Source organism: Sarcophilus harrisii, chromosome 1 (assembly GCF_902635505.1).
Source record: "Sarcophilus harrisii chromosome 1, mSarHar1.11, whole genome shotgun sequence".
Lineage (NCBI taxonomy): Eukaryota > Metazoa > Chordata > Mammalia > Dasyuromorphia > Dasyuridae > Sarcophilus > Sarcophilus harrisii.
The window spans coordinates 329,942,365-329,966,521 of record NC_045426.1 but is presented as its reverse complement, the minus strand read 5'-3'; the positions used below and the strand labels follow the sequence as shown (position 1 = coordinate 329,966,521).

The 24,157-nt window shown below is 39.3% G+C and overlaps 2 protein-coding genes across 7 annotated transcripts in view; one reads left to right on the top strand and one right to left on the bottom strand.

Moving 5' to 3' along the window:
- Positions 1 to 3,377, bottom strand: part of INVS (inversin) — a 218,573-nt gene extending 215,196 nt beyond the window's left edge. For 2 of the 5 annotated variants that reach the window (XM_031945540.1, XM_031945538.1), the window contains exons 1-2: positions 3,119 to 3,377; positions 2,227 to 2,800 (exon numbers count right to left, since the gene is read on the bottom strand). The gene's annotated coding sequence lies outside the window, so the exon portion shown is untranslated. Of the gene's footprint in view, positions 1 to 2,226; positions 2,801 to 3,112 lie in introns of all 5 variants that reach the window. The other 3 variants (XM_031945539.1, XM_031945541.1, XM_031945537.1) reach the window with 3 other exon arrangements.
- Positions 3,378 to 3,509: 132 nt separating this feature from the next.
- The window catches only part of ERP44 (endoplasmic reticulum protein 44), a 119,463-nt gene continuing 98,815 nt past the window's right edge, over positions 3,510 to 24,157 (top strand). For both annotated transcript variants that reach the window (XM_031945543.1, XM_031945545.1), the window contains exon 1: positions 3,510 to 3,787. In XM_031945543.1, coding sequence (XP_031801403.1) covers positions 3,731 to 3,787 — 57 coding nt within the window. In that variant the 5' untranslated portion in view covers positions 3,510 to 3,730. The remainder of the gene's footprint in view (positions 3,788 to 24,157) is intronic.

The following is a 24,157-nucleotide window of genomic DNA, read 5'->3' as shown; positions in this document are numbered from 1 at the left end:
TACTATCTTCTACTCAGTGAACCTCATGGCTCCTGAATTACCCTTCAGGATCAAATACAAAATGCTCTATTTGACACCCAAAGTTCTTCATAACCTAGCCCTCTTTTACCTTTCCAGTCTTCTATTCCCCAACCCATACTCTTCAATTCAGTGCCACTGACCTCTTGGCTATTTCATGAACAAGACTCACCATCTCTCAGCTCTGGGCATTTTTCTGGCTGTCCCCAAGTCTTCCTTCATTTTCACTACTGACCTTCCTGGTTTTAAGTCTAACTAAAATCCCATCTTTTAGAAGAAGCCTTTTCCAACCCCTCTTAAATCCAGTGACTTCCTTCTATTAGTTATTTCCTATTATCTTACATTTAGAGTTGTTTTTTTTTTTTTTGGGGGGGGGTTACCATTTGCTTGCATGCTGTTTCCTCCATTAGATTGTAAGCTTCTTGAGGTTAGGGACTGTGTTTTATTTATTATGGAGGTTTCTTCTGCACTTACAGTGTTTGGTACATAGGAGGTACTTAAATGCTTACTGACTGATTGATCAATGATTAGAACTGTCCAGCAATGAAATGGAATTCTTCATGAGGTAATAACTTCTACTACACTGGAAATCTTTCAGAAAAGTCCAGATGACCATTTCTCAGAAAGTCCAGAGCAGATGATAGCTTCAGATAGGGGTGGACAAAATATAGCAATAACAAATACGTCACATTTATTACAGCACTTTAAGATTTATAAAGCACTTTTTTTGAAAGGTAGATGATTCAAATATTATGCTCATTTTAAAAATGGTATATTGGAAGGTAGGAAATCATCTGCCTCAAAGACATAATATTACTAGAATTATGATTTTCAAACCAGGGTTATTGAATTTAAAACCAGTGCTACTTGCACTGTACTATTTTGCCTTATCTCTCAAATCCCTGGCAACTTTGAGATTAATTTCTGAGTTAAAATTTAGAAAGGTATTAAATTTGCCATATTAGAGGTTTTATAGTAAACTTTTTTCTTTTCTTCTCTAGCCATGAAGAGAAGAATTTTTCTTAGCTATACCAAAGAAAAACACAAATTTTGAGATGTTAGATTTTTTTTGTTCTCTAGGAATCCATAATTTGGCATCAAAAGTGATTCAGTGTGAGAAATGTGACTTTACTAGATTAACATAATCATATTGTCTTTAATCATATTCTACTATTTGAGTAGGTGGTGTAACTACTTAGGATGGGAAAGTTTACTGTTGTATCAATGTAACTACATTGATTCAAATGCAGAAGAAACTAAAAATCTTCCTCCTCTAATGATCCCTACTGCCCACTTCCCTGTTTCTGCTAATAGTATCAGCTGCCCAGAATCACAATCTGTCATTGTTGACTCTTTTCTTTCCCTTACTTTTCATACCCAATTAGTTGCAGAGAATTGGTGAGTCTATCCTATATCTTTTGCATGTTCCTTCTTTCTAATGCTCCTATAACCACCCTGACTCAAATGTTTCTCAATTGGTTTATTGTAAAAGCTTCTAGAGAGAGGGTATATCAGAGAATTCCAATTTAGTCTCCAATTTATCCATGGCCTATCAATTACAGTATAAATTTCTGTTCCTGACATTCAAGGTCCTTCACAATCTGGATCCAATTATGTCTTACTTCAAACTACTCTCCTTTTAATTCTCTACATTCTAGCCTTCCTAGATTACTGACCATTTTTCTCCTATCTCTATGCTTATAATAGATTTCCTTCTCCTACTCCCTCAGGCCTGTCAATTTCTGCTGAAGTACTTCTCTTTAAATTCTAATTGAAGTACTGCTTTCTTCACAAAACCTTACTTGACATTTCTCAATATAAAGTGATTTTCCATTGTACTTTGCCTGGATGGGCCTTTTAACCCTTATCACAATAAACCAGAACTCTCATTTTATTGTAAACTTCTTGAGCCCAAGTACATGTCATATCTACCTTTGTATTCCTAGCACTAAGTATAGTGTTTTGCACATAGTAGGTTCTAATTATATATTTATTGGGAACTTAACTGAATTTTCTTTGAAGGCAGAAAAATCTAAATTAATGGACCAGTTTTCAATTGCTCAATTTTTACCTTGAGCTACTCCTTAAGAGCTTATTCTTTTAATCCAAAACAAAAACAAAAACCAAAACCATTTATCAGCCTGTCTTTGGTCAGGCTGACTGGTTACAAATAAGTGTTCAGTACCAAGAATCAAAAAATGCAATTACCACTGAAAGCGCGAACGCTACAACCTCGGAGACTCTCAAGATTTGGCAGAGCTGCAAGACAAATCTCTTCAGTCAATCTGGATCGTGTTACTCCTTGTCAGTGGCAAGGATTACTGGATCAATCTCAGCTCTAAAGAGGCTATCTTCCTAATGATGGTAAAGGCCAGGCGTTCAGGATCACAGTGTAATGATCCGAAAAGCTGGGGTTGACGTGCTGCAGAGAAGGTCCCAGAAAGATCTCTAAAAAACTTTCTTCAGACTTCAAGCACACCACTCGCACCCAGAGCGGGGGGAAAGAATCGTGTTACGGAAGGTGACTACGAGTCATATACTAAGCTTCACGTGTTCTTCAGTGCTAGAAAGAATGGGCCGGCTATCCTCAGTGGCTAGGGACACTTCTTTGGAGTTGATTCAGATTCTCTGCCTGTGCCAGCTGGGATACTATCTTCCAGTTCCTCCCTCCTCCTTCCTACATAGTTTGACCAAAACTGGGTATTGTTCCGAATAAGCTGGAGGATGTGCCCTTCAATCAATATTTATGAAGTACTACTAGGTAGCAGATACGGTCCAAGAGCTGGGGATACAAAGAAAAGTCAGACAGTTCCTGCCCTCGTGGAGCTTGCACTCCCTACAGGAAGGTGGAATTCTGGGCACCTCCCCCACTCCTCTAGCCAAGAGGGATAGATCGGTACTAACAGTCTCCCGTTGAGGGTGGGGGGTGGGGTGGGTGGGTTTCCTAATTTGTCACCCCGGGACCTCTAGAGATGAAGCACAGAAAAGTTCAGGGATTTGTTGCCTGGACAGCCCGATAAGGACCGAAAGCCCCCAGTAGCCCTCAAGTTGATTTTCAGTTCTCCGAGCCTCCTCCGAAGCCCCTCCAACTCACCCTCACCTCTTACTGCACCGACATCCCACAGGCAGTTCCACCGAAGTAGGGAAAAAAAACCCCTAAACCTCCGCGCCCCAGAGGAATACTTCCGCTCAGAAGCCGCGGGTCTCCGTAGAGTTTGGGAAAGAGGGGCGGTAACGGGACACCCCTAACTGCTTTTCCCGTGCATTCTGGGAATTGTAGTTGTGGTTCAGTCAGTCAGACTCTCTTTCATAAACGTCTCCTTTCCCATCCCAAACTGCTACGCCGCAAAGTGGGAGGAGTAAGGGGTGGGGAGCCGGGAGGGGCGGGGGGGGGTGTGTGGAATCAGCGCCGCGCTGCTTGTTGGGAAACCGAGTTCTCAGCTCTGTTACCGACGCGTAAGGGCTTCGGGACTACAGTTCCCGGCGTGCTTCGGTGTGGCCAGGACCTGGAAGTGAGGGCGTGCGGGCCCTCTCTGGAAGTTGCCCCGGGTGTTAGTTGCTGGAGCCCCGGGTCGAGAGGACGAGGCGCTGCAGTCGCCTGAAGAGCAGCTGCCGCCGCCGCCGCCTTCTCACTACCTCCTTCTTTTCCTCCTCCTACCCCGGAGCTTGGCCACCTCCTCCGCCTCTCCCTACCCAAGACCCCTTCGCTACAATGAAAGCTGCCATCTTCTTGCCCTCCCCCGACCTCCGATGCTCCCTGCTGCTTTTGGTGAGTGGCTGACACCTCCCTCCTCCTGCCGCCGCTGACTGGGCCGGGGGCTGCTAGGAGTCGCGCCTCCGCCGGAGGCGCCGCTTCCCGAGCCCCCGGAGGGAAGCCGGCCCGGACCCGCCCCCGCCGGCTCCCCATGCTACCTCCTTTTCTGGTCAGGGTCTCGCTCCCCCGCGGCCTGCTCCCTCCCGCTGGGCTGGACCAGGCCCGGGAGGATGGGGTGGGCCGGGATTGGGGGCCGAGGAGTCAGGGGCTGAACGGGGAGGGGGAAGGAGGCCTGATCACCGAACCCTGGCAAGCGAGGGAATCCCTAGGCGGCCGGGGCGCCGGTGTCTCAGGGGCGGTGGGCGCGCGACATCTGCAGAGAAGGGAAGCTGAGGTCTGAAGTCTGAATGAAACACTGCAGGCCGCCCCCTCCCCTCCTCTCCCCGGGACCTGGGGGCGGGGTGGGCAGCCTCGGAGGCGAGGAAGTGGGGCGCGAGGTCGGGGGGGGGCGTGGCCTTGCTCCTGCGTCGCCCGGGTGGGGGTGCCAGGGGAAGGTCTGTCCGGGGAGGCCGGTGGGGCAGCCCCGGGGTGCGAAGCTGACAGGTGCGGCAGCCGGTTCCCTCTCAACCCCTTAAACCTTGCCTCTTTGGTGGATCCCTCTGTTGTGGCTACATGTGATTGGCTGGAAACACGGAACTTGTGTGGCTGACACTCCGCTGGGGGGGAAGGGGGGAGAAGGCGGACGCGGTGGCGGTGCAATTCCTAGACTTCTAGCTTGAACCTCCAATTCCACTTTTCTTTCTGGCTCGGGGGAATGAACCAGGTCTTCATTCACCTAGTCACCCTGCCTTTGGATCTGCTGGGACACAGGGAATTTTTAATTCTTCTCCGAATCCCATGGTGTTGAGGACCTTCCCTCGTTAATCCATAGCTCCCAAACACACCTTTAGTGTGATGACACCCTAGGTGACCTGTCCTAGACAAGATTAATTTTGGAAACGGGCCAAAGTTTGCCTGGCCTTTTGTGACAGTGGACAGGTACCCTGTGGTTATTTACCCGAATACTGAGTTAGAAAGTATTTTAGCCTTACGGGAATTGTAGAATGTTAGAGTTGGAAGGGACCCTAGAGAACACCTTGCCTGTCTTTTTCATTTTTCCAGATGAGGAAATGGGGCTGAAGTTAAAGAACTTAATTTAGACTTACAGTGAGTATTTGCTAAGATTAGAATATCAGTTCAACAGAATGAGACCAGGTCATTCATCTCCTTCTTTTTGCAGATGAGGAATTGGGTCTGAATGAGAAAAGTTAAAGGACCTACCCAGGATTTTATAGGGAGACACTTGAGAAACGCCAATTCAGTTGAGCTAACATTAAGCAGCCATCAGGTGTAAGCAATTATGCTGGTTCTGCTACAGTGTACTAAGTTTTGGTATTGTTTATATTTGAAAAGTTTTTTAAAAGGCAAAAAGATAGTTTATAAGAGACCTCCAGTTGGAATAATTTAGCTTGGTGTGGGTGAGATTCTCTCTGGACTTCCCTGGAATCCAAATAAAAATTCCCCTCTAGGACTTAAGATATTAGTGACTGAAGATTTTGACTTTTTAAAAGGAAAAGTATTATAAAAATTCAAACAAGTTATCAAAACAGTGTAAACATGAAGGTTGTGTAAAATATAATTATTAAATAAAATGGAAGAAACATTCATTGTTCTTCCTGAGACAGAAGCATTGCTGAGTCCCTGTGGAAGGAAATAGTTTTAATATTGAGGACTTCTTAAAAGACCTATCTGTTGTATTAGTAATGATTATGGAAGAGGAAGTTTCCCTATCAGGAGTTCCCAACAATAGTGAAAACACAAGCCCCATGTCTGAGACATGAGACCAATCTCCTCATTTTGTATGTGGAAAACTGATGTGAGGAAACTGATGCTGCAAGGAGGTTGCTCAAGGCCACAAATTAAAAGTCTGAGACAGATTTTGAACCCAGGTCTCCTGACTTCTAAGCCAGTTGTTTTTCTTTCCTTTTCTTTTCCACTGTATCAACCTTCTTGATATAAACTTAAATGTAGTTTGCATAGATAGACCCTTGTTCCAAATTGATATTACTTAGTGACATATTAACTTTAGCCACTAATCATTATAAATTTATTTTTGAGAAGCCACAGTAGATCCATAGTGAGAAGTGATTGGTGACAAATAGAAGATAAGTTCTTTAACTTCACATAGGCTGCTTCTGTCCTATGTATTCTGGTCTTGAGGTGGTCTGGCAATTATATCTTTTATATGAAAAAGATACTTCTAAACACAAAAATATTAGAAAACATGAAAAATACTGAACAGGAAAACTACTGTACGACAGATATAGTTTCTTAGAAGGTTTTGTCTTCTTGTTTAGACCATGGCAACTTGACAGACCTCTTGAAGAAGATTGAGTCACATTTCAGGAAAGGAACATGGGATCACCTACTTCAAACCATAAATGAGCACCTTCTGCCCCCCCCCCCCCCCCCCAAGGCAATTGGGGTTAAGTAAGTGACTTGCCCAGGGTCTCATAGCCAGGAAGTGTTAAGCATCAGAGGCCACATTTGAACTCAGGTCTTCCTGACTTCAGGGCTGGTGCTCTATCCACTGCGCCACCTAGTTGCCTTTGCAGTAACATTCTTTAACAATGCTTAGTCTCTGCTAGAGGACTTCTGATAAGGGGAATTCACTATTTCCTAAGTCCTCTTTCACTTTTAAGAACTCTACTTATTAAGAAATTTTCTCTTTATTAAGTTTTGGAAAGTTTAAAGCAATGTGTTTCTTTGTGATTTCCATACATTGTTCCTGTTTCTTCTGTCTTGGACCAAATAAAGGAATCTAATTCTTCCTCTGTATTTCAGCCCTTAAACCATTTAATTAAAAAATGTAGGATGTCCCCTTCTTTTCACTTCTTCTCACCCCCCACATTTTTCTCATCCAGTAAAAAATTATCTTTAGTTCATTTGTTATGGTGTCAAGTCTTCTTACCCTAGTCACTCTTTTCTGAATTTGTTCCATTTTCTCAAGATTTTTCTTAATATATATTTCTTAGAATTGAGTATAGTGCTTTCTTCTATTGTGGTCTGACCAAAATTGAGAACCTGGAATTCTTACCTTCTTTTTTCTGAACATTGTCCAATTCAGTTCAACAAACTTTTTTAGGTCTCTGTTTTGTACAAATTACTGGACTTCATGCTAGGGACTCAAGAACAAAAATGAAACCATCCCCTTTCCTGGGATGAGAGGTGGGGTAAGTATGCACTATGTACATTGATAAGAAAATACAAGAAAATTGTCAAAGGGAAAACATTAATAATTGGATACATCAGCAAAGGATTTAGGACACAGATTCTTAACCTTTTTTGTGTTGTGGTTCCTGTTGGCAGTTTAATGAAGTTTGTTGACCCCCTTCTCAGAATAATATTTTTTAAAGGATAAAATAAAATATTCAAAGGACGCAAATTATATGGAAGTATAGTTATCTAAACGTAAAAAAAAATCGTATATCCTGGGTTACGAACCCCTACTTTCGGAGATGGTAAAGGCTGAACTAAGCATAAAAGGAAGCTAAGGATTCTGAGAAAGGGAACATTTCAGGCATGAAGGACAGCTTGTGGAAATACAAAATGCATGGAAAGAGAAAATCCTGAAAAGCACAAATGCATGAAAGTGGGAAAAAGCATGTTGAGGTCAGGGATCAGATAATATTCCAGTATGCCTAGATTTTACACTATATGACAGGGAGCTAAAGTGAAATAAAGCTGGAAAAGAAGTTTGACTGATATCAGACAGTTTAGGACCCTAAACAACTTAAGGAGTTTGTATTTTATCCTGGTGATAATGGGGGGAGGGAGGGACTATTGAAAACTTTTGAGAAGGATATGACATGGCCAGAGCTTTTCCTTAGGATTTTTTTTCATAATTGTAGAAAATGGTTTGGAAGAGAGAGAGAGTCTCTAAGCTGGTAGATAGATCATTTACAATACTTTACTTTTACAATACTCTAGATGAGAAGTAGGATTTGAAAGGAGACAGATATGGGAAGTAAAATGAAGTAGAATCAACAAGAAATGGCAATTGATTGGTTGTGAAAAATGAGAAAGAAGGGATCACTCAAGTTAGGAACTTAGGTGACTGGTGGAGTATGGTAATGTTCTTGACAGAAATAGATAAGTTTAGAGGAGAAAGCAAGGTTTAGGGGAAAAGAGGATGAGTTCCATGTGGAACATATTAACTTTGAGATAGTAATGGTATGTCTTATAAAGATATCCAGGAAGTAGTGATACAGGGCTGTAATTCAGAAGAGAGAATACTAGGTAATGTTCTAACATATTAACTTTAGTCATTTTTATAGAGATGACCATGTTACCTGGGGAGAGATTATAGAAAGAAGTTTGGATTCTTAAGGGATACCCTTCCTTTGTGTGGGATTACCAGAAGAAAATGGAAGTAGAGATGAATCATAAAAAATAGGAGAAATCACTGTCACAGAAGTGGGGGGAAGACTTGGAGAAACAGGAAAAAGAGGTGGTCATCAATTATCAAAAGTTAAATGGAGATTGTTGCTGCTGTTGTTTGCTCTTCTTTTTCAAAGAGGATCATAACATCATGCAGGAGAAGCCATGACATGCAAGTGAATTGGATTGAAGTGAGGGAGGGCTGGGCAAGGTCACTGGCCTCACTTTCCCCTCCAGAGCCTTGTGAATCCAGTAGCTAGATCTAGATCAAGATGACTGGAAAGGGCCCTGGATTCAATGAGAGATTTTGGCCTTTTTAAGCTGAACTCTTCAACAGTTTTCAGTTTGACTGTGGCTATATCCTTTCAATGATTAAGGCTGGATAGCAGTTGAAGCAAACAATCTCCTCTTTTACCTGAAGTCCAAATAATAATAATAATAATAATAATAATAATAAATCTGGGAGGGGAACATCCTCAGGGTTTCTGGACAGAAAAGAAATGACTGCTATTTGCGTTCAATTTGAGTCATTTTGGACCCTAACAATAATCTAATGAGTTATTGATTGATTTTGGTATAAGGCCTGGTCCTTAAGAAAAATCTAGCCAATAAACCCCAAGATATCAAGAGGGAATAGACCATCCTTTTCTGGGAATTTGGCTACCTATTCTGTCCTAAATTTTCTATTGACCTCCAATTCATATTTCCAAATGGCCTTTCAGATATTTAAATCGAATGTTTAGTAGATATCTTAATATGTCCAAAATAGAATTTATTATCTTTCTTCCTAAACCCTTTTCCTCATTCCCCACCATATTTATTACTGTCAAAGGCAATACATCCTCCCAATTCCTCAGGCTTGAAATCTAGGAGTCGTACTGGATTCCTTAATATCTCTCACCTCATATATTCAAGTTGTTGCCAAGACCCGTCTATTTCACCTCTGCAACATCTCTATAATATTCTTTCTTCTCTTCTTTTATTCTGGTGGAGATCATCTCATTATTGTAATAACCTGCTGGTAGGTTTGCCTGCTTTAAGTCTCTTCTCATTCCAATCTATTTCCTCCATTCAGCCCCCAAAGTGATTTTCCTAATGTATGTGTGTGTGTGTGTGTGTGTGTGTGTGTGTGTGTGTCTGTCTGTCTGTCTGTCTGTCTGTCTGTCTCTCTTTCTCTCTCTTTCTCACACACACACACTCCTACTCAGCAAATTCCCATGACTCCCCAATCACTTTCAGGATTAAGTATAAAATGCTTTGACATTCAAAGCCCTTTATAGTTTAGCCCCTTACCTTTCCAGTCTTCTAATACCTTATTCCTTACCACATACTCTTCATACTCTTCATCTTCATTTCAGTGATACTAGCCTTCTGGCTGTTTCATAAACAAGACACATCATCTCTCAGCATTTTTCTGGCTGTCTCCCTTTCCTGGAAACTCTCCCTCTTCATCACTGAGTTTTCACTACTGATTCCCTTGGCTTTCTTTAAATCCCTTTTACAGGAAGCCTTCCCTAATCCCTTCTTAATTCCAGTGACTTCCCTGTATTAATTATTTCCTATTTACCCTGTGTACCTTGCTCTGTGTATATATGTGTGATTGAGATATTGAGATACTATTGAAATAATAAGATGAATAGGTAAAGAGAGAGATTATTTGATTGCATGTTGATTTCCCCCATCAGATTGTTATATGCTCCTTGAAACCAGGGACCATCTTTTGTGTGTGTGTGTGTGTGTGTGGTGTGTGTGTGTGTGTGGTTTAGCACAGTACCTGGCACATAATAGGTACTTAATAGATTATTGATAGGGAATGGCAAGGTCATATAAAGATTTAAGGATGAGAGATCTGATGATATTGATAAACATCCGAAAAGAAAGAAGATTAAAGAAGGGAAAGAAAGGAAGAGATTAAACAAGAATGAAAAAGGAAGTGATATAGAGCAAGTTACTAGAGAAGATGGAAGGATGGAAAGGAATGGGATCAATGACACAAGGGAAATTGTTGACCTTAACAAAAAAGAACCTCCTTTTCTTCTGAATTTGGAGCAAAGAATTATAAGGATATATATGAAAGTGGGGAGTAGGAGAAATATAGAATCTGAATTAGGCCATTATTTTCTCTATATTAAAGTAAGAAAGGAAGATGGGATTTTTCCCCCCTGAAATAGAAAGAGGAATAGTTTAGGGAATGGAGTAAAGAAGTTTGGAAAGCTTTTGTATTAATTTTTTAAAAATTTGACCTGTTGTACTCTTCATTCATTGAGTTTACAATCTATTACAATGTGTCAGTATTTTTCACATGAACTATTGTCCAGTCATATTTCTCCATCCTATGATTTTATTCTTGAATTGCCAAATCTAAGAGTAAGGATTCATATTGATACTTTAAAATTTTTACCCTTTTAGATTTGGATCTAGATTTTAGTTTCTAGGAAGGATTTTGACTATTAAAATTTTTTTTATTATTCAGTGTTAATTATCTGTTTCAGTTTTTTTCATTCAGCTGAAAACTTGAAGAACATCCTATCTCTATCTACCTAAGTCATTCATAGAAATGTTGACTAGAATAGGGCCAAGGGCAGAGCTTTGTGGCATTCCTCTAGACACCTTGCTTCAGGTTAGCATCTATCCATTGATCATTCACTATTCTGGTGGTATGCTTGTTTATTTAATCTGTCTCATATTGACTAAATTATACTATCCTAGTACATATCATCTAATCTTATCTACAATAATAGGAGATTTTATCAGTAAATTAAAAAATAATCTGCAATAAAGTTAATGAGTGTAATTCAGCCTGGTTTTTCACTAAATATTCACTAAGGAAATTGAGCTTTTTAATAATAAAGTTATTTTCTGTTCAACCGGCAGTTAAATACTTAACTCTTGAGTGAAATACTGTGCTAGGCATTATACAAGGTAGAAGACTGGTTTCTGCTTTCCAGGAGCTCAGAATCTCATTTGGAATATAAGGCTTAGATGAAAATATGAGAAATGTGTCTCAGGTTTAGATAATAAATACCATTGAAATATAGGAAAATAAGAGAGAGTAGTACAGTGTAGTAAATCACTGGGCTTAAAGCTAAAAAACCCTAGCACTTGTGTTTCTGTTTTGCCATTTATTAGCTCTATGACTTCTGGTCAAGTCACTAATTTTTGTTGGTCTGGGTTTCTTTGTGAAGTGAGGACATTTAGCTAGATGATATCTAGTTCATTGTTATGTGTTTTAGACTTGGGGTGGGGAGCAGGGAACAGAGTTAATGAGAAAGATGAGTTTTTCATTATGGTCATATTAAGTTTGAGGTTCCAAAGAGACATGCATAAAGAGGTCCTGAGATGACATTAAGTTCTAGAATTCTTGGATTTTACTTTGAATGTAGTCAATAAAACCATCAAGGACTGAGATGGATGTTGAACTGGGATTAGAAAGACTAAAATGTGAATAGGCAAAGAAAGGGAGCATGAGAAGATTTTTAAAAAGAGGAGTTAAAGGAACAAAAGGAATGGGAATGCGAGTTGTGTTAGGGACAGTGAGTAATTCAACTTAGATAAAACTGAACCTTTGTGTTGTGGGAAATAAAAAATAGGTGGTTAGAGTCATACTGTGTAAGTCTCTTGAATCCTAAGCTTAACAGTTAGGTCTTGATTCAGTAGGCTTTGGTAATCCACTTAAAGCTCCTCAGCAGGATAATGATGGGATAAAAGATTAGAAAATTATCTCGATAGATGTGTGCAAGGAGCTTTGGAGAGATGTGAGGATGGTACAGTGAATGTTGAAAGAAGAGAGACTTGTCATATGACTGGAGTCTTGGAGCCTGAAGGAGGAATGAGCTTGGGCTAAGAGAAGACTAGTATGAAATATGACTTTAAGGTCATTTTATATTGAAGAGAGGGTAGGTTGTGTATCCCGTGGTGACTAGCAAATTATTTTAACTTGGATTCCAGAATGTTTTACTATATATGTTATCACTAAGGTATAAGGCAAATTATTCAGAATTTGTCACTGGTTTACATCCCATCTACTTACTCTCTTTTGGGACTTTGCTTCCAGTCTCCCCTTTGTTGATTTCTTCTCATCTGTGTGCAAACATGCTTAGGTGTTTTTTGTTTAAAACATACTTTGTCTCGTCTATTCTTTATGGGTTGTGTAGTTTCTTGCTCTTGGAAAGTATTAACTTTCAGACATTATAGGATCAGAAGTTTAAAGCATAAGGGACCTTACGTGTCCTCTGGTCTAATGTTCGCATTTTGTAGAGTAGCAATCAGCAGATCTAGATCACTTGTGGTGATCTTTGCATAATTCTTTCCCAAGATTATATACCATTTTAAGTTTGTGTTTATTTGCTTTGTTAAAATAAAATTTAAGTATTAAAAAATGGCTTAATTTCTCAGTCTGTGAAAATTAGATTTTAAAATAATTAAAACGAACATTTGTAAAAGTACTTTATGTTCTCAGCAAATGCTATTGTAGAAGTTAATGAGGCATTATCTGTCATCCTGTGGAAGTGCAGAGTGGGATGAAAAATACTTTCTTGGCATACTTTAAGGACAAGAAAGTCTTATGCTTTCTCTTGTGATGAGATGAGGTCATGTTGGACAAATAATTTTATCTTTCTGGGCTATAGTTTCTTCATTTGTAAAATAAGAGGTGACTTAAGATGATTAGGCACCTTATATCTTTGCAACTCTGTGATGGTAGTCCCATTTCTCCATTTATTCACAGCTAAATTTCTTGGGGTGGAAAATTTACTTATACTTAGTGGTCCCACTTCCTTTTCATGTATCCCTTACAACCCTTTGTAATTTGAAATCTGAGTTTTTTCTTCCTCTCTTATTTTTCCTTCTCAATCTCCCCTATTTTTTCTCTTCCTTATTCTGATGCTCTTCATACTTTTATCCTTAGCTTTCTTTTCCTTGATGACATTATTTATTCTCATAGTTTCAATTACTCCAAATTTCTCCCTCCAAATTTGATTCCTCTCCTCATCAGGCTTCTATCTCTAATTATGTTCTATCTAGGCTTCTATTTTTAATTACAAGATTATGGATATCCCGTTGATAGCTCAAACTTAATGTATCTAAAATAGTTTTATCATTTCTCCAGAATAGGCTTTTTCTTCAAAGTTTACTATTTACTATGGGTTGGTGGACCCATCGTTTACCTAATCATGTATTTGGAACGTTGATATTATTTTTGCGTTTGTCTTCACCTTTCATATCTAGTTAGTTACCAAGTTTTATATCTGTTTTACTTCTGCCTCTTTCTCTCCTTCCAATTTTAACCTCTCAATATAGGCTCTTATTAATACTCATCTGGAGAATTTCAGTAGCCTGGTAATAGAAGGAAAAGGGAGGGCAAAAAATTTATCAAGTACCTACTATATGCTAGGGACTAGTATTTAATTTAATTCTTGCAATTATCTGAGAAACAAGTTCTTTTATTATCCTTATTTGACAGCTAGGAAAACTGAGGCAGACAGAGGTTAAGTGGCTTAGCCAAGGTGAAACAACTAGTAAGAATCATGAAGCCATATCTGAGGTAAGAATCTGGTTTTCCTGATTCCATGCCCAGCATTCTATCCAGTTTGCCTTAGTAGGTCTTTTTCTAAGCTGATCATCCTTCAGTTGTTCTTTCTGTTGTTGCCAGAGTACTATTTGATCATCACTCTGTACAGGGTCCTCCAGTAATTCTCTGTTGCCTAGTAAAATTCAGCTTTTTAAACTGGCATTCAACGTTCTCAATGAATTGTCATTATGTTAGCTCTTTCCTTCCCTTTTATTATGATTTTGACAGTCATCAACAAGCATAAACATTTTGGTATACAAAGGGAAAAAAAGAAATGTTAGTATATGAAATTATTAATTTCTGTATGTTACATAACACCTTGGATTTTTCTTTGTTTCTTTTGCCTTCAGTTGTTATTTGTCAAATTGTGTCTGACTCTTTTGATTCTATTTGGGGTTTTCTTATCAAAGATACTGGAGTAGTTTGTCATTTCTTTTTCAGATTATTTTACATATGAGGAAACTGAGAAGCAAATAGGGTTATGTAATTTGCACAGGTCACACAGCTCGTAAATATCTGAGACTTGATTTGAACTTGGGTTATCTAGACTATAGGTCTGGCCCTCTATCCATTCTCCTACTTAACTTTTTGTCTTTTTTACATATTTCCTGTCTAGGCATGCTTTTTGATCCCATTATAAGTTATCACCTCTTCCTTGAAAGTCTTTCTTGTTCCCTTAGTCAATTATTATCTTTTCCTTCACTTGTACTTCACATTTATACCTTTCTTCTGCCTATATTATTTTATATTGTTGTTGTTGTTGTTGTTGTTGTTGTTGTGTGTGTGTGTATTTATCCTTCTATTAGACTTCTAGAATAAGAAGCCTTCTCTTGTCTAAATTTTATATCTTCCTCAATGTGTAGCTTTGTTCATTCAATATATAGTGAATGAATAGATATTTGTTGACTTTGAAAAAAGTGAATGGTTACCATGTACATGTTCTATAAATATCACATGTATGTATCCTACACTTGGGAGTAACAAAAAATTATATCTTTATACCCCATCTGTTCAACGGTGATAGTATGTCAGCAGAGATTATATGAATGTTTGAGACAGTATAAAAACATTTATTTAAAGTCTACCCTTAAATATGCTTTTGATGTCTGTCTTTTGGTGGCAGAGATTTGCTCTTATGTAGTGATTTTTTTTTCTTCTTACTAAATTATACTTTCATCTCTGAAGAAAGATTATATATTTCTATAAAATAATCATTTTTCAAGCAACTAGTCATTTATAATAAGTCAGGGATTTAGTTTTAAAATGGTTTTGAGTGCTCAGGTAATTGAGAGTGATGGCTTTCTATGCAAAGGAAATGATACCCTTTCATCCTACAAAGCACAAAATGTAGTTGCTCCATTTTTATTTATATCACTTAGCAAAAATATTCCCTTTACTTACATTAGTATTTGAAAATGTTTGTATTAAAAGCAAAAATATATACTGTGATTTTTGTCTATATCAATCTTAATTGCACTTGTGACTATTTTGACATCTGTGGCACAACTCATAGAAAAAAATGTGATAAATACTTCAAGGAACCATTAATTTTTTAATTCTTACGTAATGAAGTGGTCTAATATTACTATAAGTGACATTACAAATGGCCAAAAAAGCTACAGGAGCACCATCTGTTAAAACTCAGAAAGATTGTCAGTGCAGTGACCATATGCTTCCAAATCATACCCTGTGGTGCAAAAGGATAGCTGCAAAAGTCAGGTGCTTGATAGCCCCCTACTCTTCCTTTCTTTATTATTTTACATATATGTTGGCAGTCATAATGGGAAATTTAATCAATGAGAACATGCATCCAGTTGTATAGACTATAATTCATTATTTTTTGAAGTAATCTTTAAGTCATATGATATATGGCTAAATCTTGTACCCAGAATTACTAGAAGAATATAAATACTGTGAATATGTTTAGAGCGTACAAAGTATTAGAATGCCTGCATCCGTCACATGTCTTTCACAAAGTCTGCTGTGATGCCTTACCATGGCTTGTAGGTAACCCTAAGTTCTCAAAGCTTATGCCAGTGATATTTCAAAGATTCTACTGATTGAAAGACCTCAAGTACCATCTCAGCAACAGGCCATATATTTTCTGTGAAGACCAGATTAAATACATGTGAAAAGGTTTACTATCAGTAGTCAGGTCACTAAACAATATTTTGATTGTGGGGTTTGGGCCAGAGACTACTGACTCAGTTAAAACAGAGGTATCTCAAAGTAGAAAAACAAAAACGGTTCACTTTTGGCAAGTGTCATGAGAGCTGGGCATCTTACCACCAGGGCAGTCTGGCAGTGAGGAGAGGTGGGCTACAGAAAGCAAGCAGGGGATTATATGCAAGCCTTGGATAATAATACTCAGGCTGGACCTTGGCTCTGAGTGACCAGAGTAGATGGTGTCGCAGTCCAAGTCATGAATAGGGAAGTATGTTTAAAGAGTAACCAATTGCTTTATTTGGTTCTAGAGCTAATGTGGTACTACACAGAGGGAGGGATATTGGGGAGGATGAGTGGAAGGTTCCTAAATTTGCCCTGGAAGACATTTCATCCCTGAGAACATGAAACTCAGGCCTTAGGCCTAATTCTCCATTTAGTGAGACAGATTTCACAGGTTAGTTCACCCAATTCCTCCCTTTTATGTTATCTTTTGAAAGCTTTTTACACCAACCGTTATACATTTCCTCAACTTTCTGGTCAACTTCACTTTCAGGGTCTGCCATCCTCCCAGGCTACCCATTCCCATCCTTGTCTCTTGAGCACCATCAATCACACTGATCCCTTGACTGTATCTTTTATAATCATTCTTTAGACAGTTTTCTGAACCATATTGGTAATAAGTTGAATCATGCACAGGAGACATACAGAAAGGAGAATAACTCCACTGAGGGCTATTAGGAGAAACCACAAAACCTGTTTTTACCAGGGTTCTTCAATCTAAGACCACCACAAAGTGTTAAATAGAGAAGTCCAAGTTTGAATCAGGACATGTGCTAATTTTCTGATGTCTTTAGTTATATATTTTGCCACTTGCCCATTATTATCAATCTTTATACAGCATGTTGAGAGCCAACTTTGGCCAAAAGATAATCCAATACTGTGTAGGACAGCTTCTCTAGTTTGTGTAGCTTGGTTGGTTAAAAGGTTTGAGAGCCTTAGTGGTCTAATTAATTATTATTTCAGCTATAGTCTGGAGCCTAATTTAGTACATAAATTGGGGTCCTGTATCCCCAACTTCCATCCTATGCTACTGAATGATCTTTTCTGGTGGCCATGTATCTTCCCAACCATTGGCATCTGCTGTTTGGACAGTAGAAGTGTTAAGGTTCCACATTGTTCTCTTCAAATCATTGTATAATTGGTTGCCTACATATTTATCTTCCTGTTCTTGAAGAAGAAAGAATTTTGGCCTGATTGTCCCCAATGTAACAGTTTCCAGCCCATTTGGTGGGCAGATGAGTATAAGCTATTTGGCCACAGATCCAATAATGTCTCCTTATAGCAGGTCCTCCTTTGGGCAACAACATACTATGTTCAAACTTCCATTTCTAACATCTCCCTTACATTTGGATGGGAATAATAGAATGGGGTATTATCCCCAAGGGGTCCATATCCATAATTTGATACTTTTTTTGTGCCAGGTACAGTTCCAAAGTTTGATGGATTCTGTCCATTAACAAAAGCATTTCCCAAGTTTGCAAGGAAGATTATTTACTCCAAAAAGCTAGGGAAATGTTTCTTCTTTCCTTTTTTGTCTTGCCACTTCCAGTCCCTAGTATAGTATTTTCTTAGACATTTCTTTAGACATTTCTCTCCCTGCCCAGACCCTATACATTGAACCAGAGTTCTTGGGGTCAGATTTTGCCTCCAATGTGGAGCTATGATCTTCCCACTCTGAAATGATTCCTGGAATAATGCCCAATAGAAACTCACAGGTCACTATTTCCTGTTCTCCTTCTCTTTTAATTTGGCATGTTTTCCAAATATGGGAGGGTTGGGAATAACATCATATGTGCATAGGATTAAAGAATGGCCAGTATTGGGAGCAATTGATTATATGGTTTCCTTTGGGGAGTATGTCTACCTACAGTGACTTATTCTTAGCTTGGACCCAGTCCTGGGGGGTGCATGCCCAGTTTGATTCAAATAATTTAATAAGCTCTCCTGTTCTTTGGCTAGGTGCCAATTATGTTCCTGATTTAACTGCCAAAATCCAGTATTATTCTTATAAGCTTCCACTTACTCCCTCAAGACCTAATGCAGTTCAAGGAGACTGGGTACCCATGGCCATTTTTCCAGTTGCTGAGGTCTACCACAAACCAAACAGTTGGTCAAATTGAAGGTATTAGTAATAGTTTCTATTAGTTGTTCAAAGCTGTTCTCCTGAGGAAATCAAGGGAAAGAGGGTAAGCAAAAGGTATGAAAAGGAGAGCACTGACCATGACTATGGGAATCCCCACACTGTGACATGAGTTACAAAAAGAAATGGGTTGATTATGCAGGGTAGTGGTGAGAAATGCAGAGATTCCTAATACAAATATGACTAACAGAACAAAAGGAATGGCAATATTGAGAAAAATCAGCAGTCTTACAGAGTTGGGTAATGGCTCAGGTTTCATGTACCAAGTCAGTGGGATGCTTACGCCTCAGGTATATTTTTTGATCGTCCTGGGTGGAAGAAGGTTCAATGGTTCATTTACTAGGTTCCACAAACTTCTTTACTCATGTATGATGAATCCTTTTCCTTTTCCTTTTCCAAGTCTGAATAGCAGAGTCTGAGATTAGAAAGATCTGAAAAGGTCCCTCCAGGCTAATATGAGCAGGGTCCAAATCCCAGCCTGGAATTTATATACAGGAAGCCCAAAGGTGGAGTTTAGGCAATCAGTCCCTCAGTCTGTAAAATATGGAGGTATTTTGCCAAAGCAGATACATAATCTCTTAAGAATCTGACCTTTGAATTACACAAAGGGTCCCAATTCTCCCTCCCCAGGTATGGATTCCTGAACAGAAATTCATAGGAAGACAGCCCAATATCCATTTGGGGCTTAGTGCATATCTGGAGGAAGATACTTAGTCCTGGGTAATCAAATCTCTAATATCAGCAATGTAAGTTTTCTCTTTATTTCCTGGCTCATCCTCTCCATTTTTCCTGATGAAGACGATTGCCAGGGAGTATAAAACTCCCAGGTAATTTCTAAGGCCTGTGTAAGAAGGTGCAGAACCCTACCAATAAAATGTGTTCCCTAATCTGAATCAATTTGTTCCACCATCTCCATACCATGGAATTATCTGCTCTAAAAAACCTTGCAGACCACTGGGATGGTGGTTCAGGGCAAGGAAAATGTTTCCACTCAAGATGTCAGATGATCCACTGTGGCCAGTAGGTATTTGAGATGGCCTATTGGGGGCAACCCAGTTAAGTCCACCTGTATGCTTTGGAATGGCTTAAGGCATGGTGACTTCTCCCCTTTAGGAATTTGACATAGAGAGGCCTTGACACAAGGCAGCTCTCTCCACTGATTGTTGTGCTAAGGTATAGAGATCAGCAGATACATACTGTGAGAATGGCATCGCATAGGTTTTGGACATCTCAGTGACTGTCCTGATGCAAGTGTTGAATACCTGGCTTAGTCAGTACCTCTTGTCCATCTGGGAGATACCACTGACCATCCTGATCTTCCATCCTCAAAGATAAAGCCTTTTTTTTGTTCTTCTGGGGTAAAGAATGGGGAAGGATGATTCAGAGGAAAAGAGGTAATTAATGGTAACAATTGTTCAGGGGCCTCAGGTTCCACAAATCCCATCCTTTTTGCCTCTTCATCAGCAAGACAGTTACACTTCAAAGAATTGTCCAGGCTAATGGCCATTCACATGAATTATTGCTGTATTTCTTGGCCATTCTAAATTCTCCAATACTTGAGAGATCAGGGTACCATATACCAAGTCTCTCCTTTATTATTGATCATTCCCCTTTCTTCCCATATCTTTCTAAAATTACGAGCCACCACTCAAGCATATTTGGAGTCAGGGTAGATATTGCCATTTCTCCCTTTTAGGAGTTTTAGGACTTGATTTAAAGCATATGGTTCACAATTCTGGGCAGACTACAAGTTGGATAATCGACTACCCTCAACTAGGGAGTAACTATCACCATTTATTATTGCATATTCATTGATTTTTCTTCCCTCCACCATGCTAGATGACACCTTCTAAATAGTTTTTCCTCCCCTCCCCCTGGAATTGGGGATTCCTGTAGGTCCTTTTGCTCCTGAGTTTGGAGGTCAATAGAGTCTACACAATTGGTAGGACAGCTCTCTCCTGAAATTAAGGAGGTAAAATTTAAATTATGATCTTGTGCCGGAATCAAATCATCTTTTTCAAGGAGAATGGCTTCATACTTAAGAATTCTGGAATCAGTAAGACATCTTCTTGCCCTTTGATTAAGGATATTTCAGACTTGGTGTGGAATACTAACAATGAGACTTCCCCCAAAAGTCAATTTTACTCTTTTCCACCGGAATTGCAGTTGCCACAACAGAAGAGAAATACTATCAGTCCCCTTTGTCCACCCCTGATCTGAGCAAGGACTCCTAAAGCCACACCTTGATCCACATTCACAAATAAGTGAAATAGCTTTTCTAAAGTGGAGAGAGCCAGCACAGGTGGAGTCTTAAGTACTTCTTTCAATTTCTTAAACTCCACTTCTCCCTCTGGATCCCACTCTTATTTTATCTGGCACTTCTTGCAATAAATACTTATACATAAGTTTTGTTAAAACGGTACAGATGTACCGTTTTAAGAATTTCCTAAGTTCTCTTTTATTCTTTGGAAATAGAGTCTGGAGAATGCCAGCCACTTGTTCTGGGTCTAATTAATTTCTTTCTTTCCTTTCCTTTCTTTCCTTTCTTTCCTTTCTTTCCTTTCTTTCCTTTCTTTCCTTTCTTTCCTTTCTTTCCTTTCTTTCCTTTCTTTCCTTTCTTTCCTTTCTTTCCTTTCTTTCCTTTCCTTCCTTTCCTTCCTTTCCTTCCTTTCCTTCCTTTCCTTCCTTTCCTTCCTTTCCTTCTTCCTTCCTTCCTTCCTTCCTTCCTTCCTTCCTTCCTTCCTTCCTTCCTTCCTTCCTTCCTTCCTTTCTTTCTTTCTTTCTTTCTTTCTTTCTTTCTTTCTTTCTTTCTTTCTTTCTTTCTTTCTTTCTTTCTTTCTTTCTTTCTTTCTTTCTTTCTTTTTCTTTCTTTCTTTCTTTCTTTTAAATAGCCTTTTATTAACAAGTTATATGTATGGGTAATTTTACAGCATTGACAATTGCCAAACCTTTTGTTCCAATTTTTCCCCTCCTTCCCTCCACCCCCTCTTCTAGATGGCAGGATGACCAGTAGATGTTAAATATAATAAAATATAAATTTGATACACAATAAGTATACATGACCAAACCGTTATTTTGCTGTACAAAAAGAATTGGACTCTGAAATATTGTACAATTAGCCTGTGTAGGAAATCCAAAATGCAGGTGGGCAAAAATATAGGGATTGGGAATTCAATGTAATGGTTCTTAGTCATCTCCCAGAGTTCTTTTGCTGGGCGTAGCTGGTTCAGTTCATTACTGCTCCATTGGAACTGATTTGGTTTATCTCATTGCTGAAGATGGCCAGGTCCATCAGAATTGGTCATCATATAGTATTGTTGTTGAAGTATATAATGATCTCCTGGCTCTGCTCGTTTCACTCAGCATCAGTTCGTGTAAGTCTCTCCAGGCCTTTCTGAAATCATCCTGTTGGTCATTTCTTACCGAACAATAATATTCCATAATATTCATATACCACAATTTATTCAGCCATTCTCCAATTGATGGGCATCTACTCAGTTTCCAGTTTCTGGCCACTACAAAAAGAGCTGCCACAAACATTCGTGCACATACAGATCCCTTTCCCTTCTTTATGATCTCTTTGGGATATAAGCTGGCTCTAATTTCTTTTGCTCATCACTGATAGTGTCCCAAGTACTTCACCATCTCTCTCAACAAATTGTAACTTACTTTGTGACACACTCATAGCATCTGATCCCAAATAATTTAACAGGTCGATTGTAACTTTGCTGGCCTTGATTCTCTTACTCCAATAGATCACCAATAGGTCATCAATATATTGCAGTCGATACCTGGCTTTCCAAGGGGGCCCTGAATCCTTCCAGAAAGCCCTCAAGGACCTGCCCAAATAAGTTTAGGGACTCAGTATATCCTTGAGGAAGAACATACTACCTGTATTCTTGTTTTCTCCCTATATCTGGATTTTTCCATTCGAAGGCAAAAATGTCCCTACTTTTAACATGTTGGGGGCAAGCCCAAAATGTATCCTTTAGATCTATGACACTGAATCATTTACTTTCTCCTTTTATTCTACCTAGAATAGGATATGGATTAGAGACCACTGGGTGAGAGAGTAGAACAATCTTGTTGACTTCCCTCAGGTTTTGGACTTACTGATATGTCCAATCCCTTTTATGAACTGGTAGTATACATGTGTTGAAGGGGGAAATGCAAGGTTCCAGGAGTCCATCCCTCAATATTCCTTGTATAATAGTCTGAAGCCCTCTTCTCCCCTTTAGAGATACAGGGTATTGTCTTACCGAAGCCATCACAGTGGGATCTCTTAACGTAATTTTTTAGTGGTGTCATCAGACTCTTTCTCTATTTGAGGGGTTGGCCCAAACCTCTGGGTCAATCTGTTTCTCCTCCTCCTTCATAAGCCTTATCTTGATTGGGACAATTTGAAATCCCCATGGAATCAGCTGAATAGCCAGTTTAGTAGTTAGGTCCCTTCCCAGTAAGTTTGTGCCTGCCTCTGGAATCAGAAGCAGCTGGCTTTGGACAATAATTTTCTGATATTGAACTTGTAAGACTTCAGAAAAGGGTACTGGAAAAATTTCACCTTTTATTCCTGAAATGATAAGAGTTCCTTTTGATAATTTTGTCCCAGAGGGAAAGTAAATTACAGAAGACTGAATAGCCCTATTATCTCTCAAGAATTCCACCTTCTCCTCATGGGTCCCTTAAATTTATCAAGGGTTCTGGGTAGGATTGCTCTATGAATCCCTGGTCTCCATAATCATCTAATTCCACAATGGAGTATGCTTTCTCCCCTCTCTTCCTCTTAGGACAGTCTCTCAAAATGTGTCTCCTCTTCCTGCACGCCTAATATTTTTTCCCCCCAATTTCCCAGCACTCTCCTTCCTTGATGACCTCCTCTATTTGAAAGTCTTTCCCACCATCTTGGACTGTTGGGTGAGCCTCTCATAACCTTAATTGTCTATCATAATTTTTGCCTTTTGCTTCTGCCGCTCATCATTTCATCTTACCTAGACTTTATTTGCCTCTTCCAATAGGTCCCCTAACAGTTTATTGTTCTGATAACAAACAAAGAGTTGATAATGAAATGTACTCTTAGTGTGGATTCATTGTCTGGATCCAAGGAGTCCAATTCCAAGTACTTCCTCACACTCTCTTAATATTTCTAAAAATACTGAAGGAGACTTATCTTTTCTCCAGCATTATCCCAAAGGCTTTCTTAAGGTTCTGTGATTTGGGCACAGCATCTTTAATCTCTCTTGCATATGGCCTCTGTGGGTCTTATTATTATGATCCCACTGGGAATCCTGATTGGGATATTTTTGATTAGTGGGTACTACTCCAGCCACAGGAGGATGTCTCATTTCCTATTCAACCATGATGTCTCTTCTTACCAAAGTTCTCTCCTCAGAGGAGAAAAGTATGTTCAATATAGATATCAACTCATTCCAAGTATATATATATTAGGGTCCCAAAATTGATCTGGTAAACCTGCTGAGTCCTTCATCAATGACTTAATTTCCCTTCTATTGTGCTAAGGGGGGCATTCACATACCCCAAATCTCCCTGTGCCATTAGCACCTCCCTTAAAGGGAACATACCAGAAGCTTTTGATTCTAGAACTAAGTTTTCCTGCTCTTTGAAAAGTTGTCTTAATTCTCTCCTTAAAGGGCCATGTGGAAATTCCTTCAGATTTATGAGATCTCCTTCCCTCTCCTCAAATTCTGCCTCAGGAGGAGGCATTGTAGCAGCCTTGGAATGGGGAGGTTATGTTAGGTGATAGAGCTGAGAGGGGATTCCAAGAGTGAGGTCTTGGTTCTTCCTTCTTCTTCTTGTCTTTTCCCAACTGCTGAACTCCCGGCATCTAGAGAGCCACATAGGTGGCTTCCTCCAGATTAAACAGTTTTTTGCCGGTAACATATAAATTTAACTTTTAGCATATCCAATCCTTGGAGGAGCCGAATCTTGGCTACATAGTGCCACCTCTAATATC